The 3,818-nt window shown below is 39.5% G+C and overlaps 1 protein-coding gene across 1 annotated transcript; it reads left to right on the top strand.

Moving 5' to 3' along the window:
• cplx3a (complexin 3a) lies at nt 1-2,613 on the top strand. Its single transcript, XM_030789950.1, has 3 exons — nt 1-158; nt 1,994-2,081; nt 2,389-2,613. Exons 1-3 carry the CDS (start codon nt 1-3, stop codon nt 2,611-2,613), a joined length of 471 nt encoding a protein of 156 aa, XP_030645810.1.
• Nucleotides 2,614-3,818: the final 1,205 nt, after the last annotated feature.

The raw sequence follows: 3,818 nt of genomic DNA, 5'->3' as shown, positions 1-3,818 counted from the left end.
ATGGCTTTCATGGTAAAACATATGCTTGGAAATCAACTCAAGGATCTGACTGGGGGTTTGGCAGAGGAAAAACCAGAAGGTGAGAAGTCTGAAGCCGCGGCAAAAGGCATGACCCAAGAGGAGTTTGAACAATATCAACAACAGTTGGAGGAGGAGAAGTAAGATCCATAAATGTTGTCGATGTGTTCTGTTTTGATGATCGCGTGTTCTTCGAAGAGACCCAAGGTCATGTAGTGTCGTCTATACAGTTCCGAAAGCGTGGTCTTTCCTCTTCTGTGCTTTGGGAATAACCGATGCACATAGCCAGTACCCCGCTTTTCGTCATCTGAGCGCGTTTGGTGTTCTTGTATTCGTATACATAGAATGAAAGTATCTTAATTGCAGATGTAAAAGAGTATTAAAGTATGCTGATGCAAAGTAATGTGGGATGTGATGTTTTGCAACCCGTATATTCTGTTCAAACGTTTTATAAATCAGCGCAGTGCTCCGATTTTTGTATTTGCGTAAAGAAAGCCTGCAGATAACTTACAAAGCAAGTGCAAAATGGCCTTTTACGAACTAATATTAGTTTCAATGTCATCACTCGACATAAAAACAGCAGAGTCACCTTTTTCTTGCATGTAATTTGAGGAGAGCTCCGGAACACAGGTTTCTATTTTCATCTTACTGCACCCTACGTTTCAATCAATACTGCATGTGATATTGCCCTCTAAGTCCATGTTTATCTCGTCTGGCTTTGACTGCGATATATGTTCCCGTCTCTAAAATGTTCATATGGTTAGTGGTCATCTTTCTGTTCTTGTTTTTGTTGGGGTGGGGGCAAATAGCTGCATACATCGCACAGGTATTTAGTGAGACGCGCCCAAAACAAAGTAAATGTACATTTGGATAGGAATCATCAATTTTTTTTCAGATAATGTATTTTTTTTCCAAATAAGATTATAAGATTATATTACGAAAGTTATAATCACTGGTAGAAGGAAACACACAATTTGATTTCTCAGTCACTCTAAAAAGGGTCTTTTGAAGCATTTCAGCATTTAATAAGAGAAACAGTTCTCTTGTCATTACCATTATAATGCAGTTCTTACGATATTTGGTTTACAGTGGAAATGTGTGAGAAAAGTCAGACCGCTGACGACAGTCAACTGTGCTTGAATAGTCATTTTGACCTTATCAGCTGGCTGGGACTGGCAGAGGGAAGAGGATGAGTACATGATATTCGTTCTCATTCTGTTTTAATTTGCTTCAAATAGCGTTTTCACAGTCATTCGATGCTGAAAAATGCCTTGAAACTACTGAAAGTCTGAAAGAGAAAGCCTCAACACAGTGGTGTGGTCATGAATCCTCAGAGTTAGTTTATATCAGTTAAAAAAAATCAAAGAAAAAAAAAACAAAACCAAAAAATATTACAGTACTCTAGCATAGCGTCCTATCTCCGTCTGCTCCTTTACAAGAGCATTTTTCAGATAGGGACCCGCTGAATGACATCAACGGGACATCAGCTCTACAAAGACAGTTTCTATCTACATGATCTTTATAAAGACCGATGCAGATGCAAAGGGAAACAAAGAGAGAGAGAATCCCTCTGCAGAATATAGTAACTGAGACACTAGAGATCTTATCACTGTCACATAAGCATTAAAATGACTGGATGTATCCCTCCCTATCTTTGTATCTCTATGATATTAATCCCAAATACATGCAAATGTTGAGTGTTGACTGTCCTCTGGTGCTTGCTGATGTAACTTAGAACATTTTATACACATGTAAGACCAGTAGGTGTTCTGTTATTTTTTAACAGGGGGGATGGCAGGTTAACAAGGGGGATGCATTTTGGTCATTTTGCTAAAAAGGGAGATGGCATCCCGCCTTGCCCCACCCAAAAATCGCCTACTGTCTAAGGCTAATTTCAGTTGTAAAGATATCATCTGATGCATTACTGAGTATGAAACATTAAATCATCAGGTTAATTTTTGGCATTTCCCCTCAGAATGGAGAGAGATGCTAGTTTTGCTCAGAAGAAAGCAGAGAGGGCCACAGTGAGGACTCATTTCAGGGAAAAGTACAGGCTGCCAAAGGTAAACATCCCCATGTCAGTGATATTGTCTCATCCAAGGCAACCAGGGCCGAGGGGTAAACAGTACACTACGTGTATTCATCTAGAAAAATGCTATACGTGTTTATAAATCCCATGGGTTTATCTTGACTTTGTTTACTCTGCTCTTTTTTTTATCTGTCCCTCTTGAATTGACCTTTCCTGAGCAACCCTTCCCACCCCTCCTGTTTCTTTACATACATCATCATCATCATCATCATCATCATCCCTATCTTCATCCTCCTCATCATCATTATGCCCCACCATCTTCCTCTTGCTCTTTCTCCCAGAGTGAACTGGATGAGACTCAGATCCAGCAGGCAAAGGATGATGTGGAGTTGCCCACAGAACTGGCGAAGATGATCGCCGATGACAACGAGGAGGAAGAGCACAAGCATTCTGTCTTGGGTCAGCTGACCAACATTCAGAACGTGGATCTTGATCAGCTGAAGGACAAGGCTCAGGCCACCATCGAAGACCTCAAACAGTCTGCTGAGAAATGTGAGGTCATGTGATCTGAGCTCCATGCAATCAAACAATCACTGATCTACAGACAGTTGAAATGATTTCAAGCCCAAATGTACTCGTATGTTAAAATGTTTCACAAAAGAAAATGTGGAATTACTTACTGCGCTCAAAAATAAAAATTTCACAGTGAATAATACTTATATAACTCTGAAGAAACGTCCTTGTCTTAAACGCAATAACTTTCTGTGGTCCTTTAGTGCTTGTAATCAGTGCCCGTGCAGTTTTGTGTTCTTCAGTTTTCATGGAAGTTTGAATCATATTCATGATGTTGAAGAATATGTCTTTATATCAGTCACATGGTCTTTCTGAAATTAAAAATGTGAGTCATGTAAGCACATTTCTTGTTTCACGTTTGAGTTTTCGTACATATGTAATGTATATATACTGCCTAGTGTAAATGTTTCTGAGATTATTCAAGGACTATGCCTCAACCACTGAACACTTTCATGTGGGGAAAAAACCAGTGAATAAGAATTAAAGGGAAAATGGACATAATATTAAAGACCTCCCTACATGTCCTGTAAATGTGAATTGTAAGGGTAAAGTTGTTAGGGTGTCACCGTGATTTGACTCAGGGTGTGAATAATAAAAAAATAATGAAAAACAATATTGTGTTCTATATTCTTTCCTGTTGCTACATTATTTTACTGTCCCCGTTTTGTCGTCTGATGAAAGCATGTACAGAAACACAATGAAAGCCTAACGCTTGCCCCAACGTTAATGTCACCCTTTTTAAGACTGGAAAAAAATGACAAAATGAAATAATCAACAAAAGATCAACAAATCAACAAAAATGTTTTGATTTCATGCTCAAAAATATGTGAAAAATATAATGACCTTGATCCTCACCCTCCCACCTCCCACCCCCCACCCCCCACCCCTCTGCTAGTGGTTTGGCGTCTTGTTTTCATGTTAGGCACTTCCTTGTTCCAATCAGCTAAGTATTCAATTAGTCTGGGCACCTGTTTCTGGTCATCTACACTGCTTTTCTATTTGTATAAATACCCCTTTTGTTCAGTTTGTCCTTACCTAATGTCTGTGTAGTGATGGGCCTGAGATTAATGAATTTGACAAACCTTTGTTATTCCTGCTGTGTATCCCGTGGCCGTTTTGTTCTTGAACTCTTGTGTTCTGTGGTTGTTTCTGCGACCGCATCCAGGCTTGCCTCCAGTCTGACAGAATTCCACACCCA

This window comes from Chanos chanos, chromosome 1 (assembly GCF_902362185.1).
Source record: "Chanos chanos chromosome 1, fChaCha1.1, whole genome shotgun sequence".
In the NCBI taxonomy this organism is placed as follows: domain Eukaryota; kingdom Metazoa; phylum Chordata; class Actinopteri; order Gonorynchiformes; family Chanidae; genus Chanos; species Chanos chanos.
The sequence above is the reverse complement of the archived record's forward strand: the minus strand, read 5'-3'. Positions and strand labels throughout refer to the sequence as shown.

Bases quoted from the DNA above. Each gene is read 5' to 3' on its own strand.
- cplx3a (XM_030789950.1), top strand. From the start codon at position 1: ATGGCTTTCATGGTAAAACATATGCTTGGAAATCAACTCAAGGATCTG. The intron at 159-1,993 runs GTAAGATCCATA...ATTTCCCCTCAG, and splicing joins CAACAGTTGGAGGAGGAGAA to AATGGAGAGAGATGCTAGTT. The intron at 2,082-2,388 runs GTAAACATCCCC...TCTTTCTCCCAG, and splicing joins AAAAGTACAGGCTGCCAAAG to AGTGAACTGGATGAGACTCA.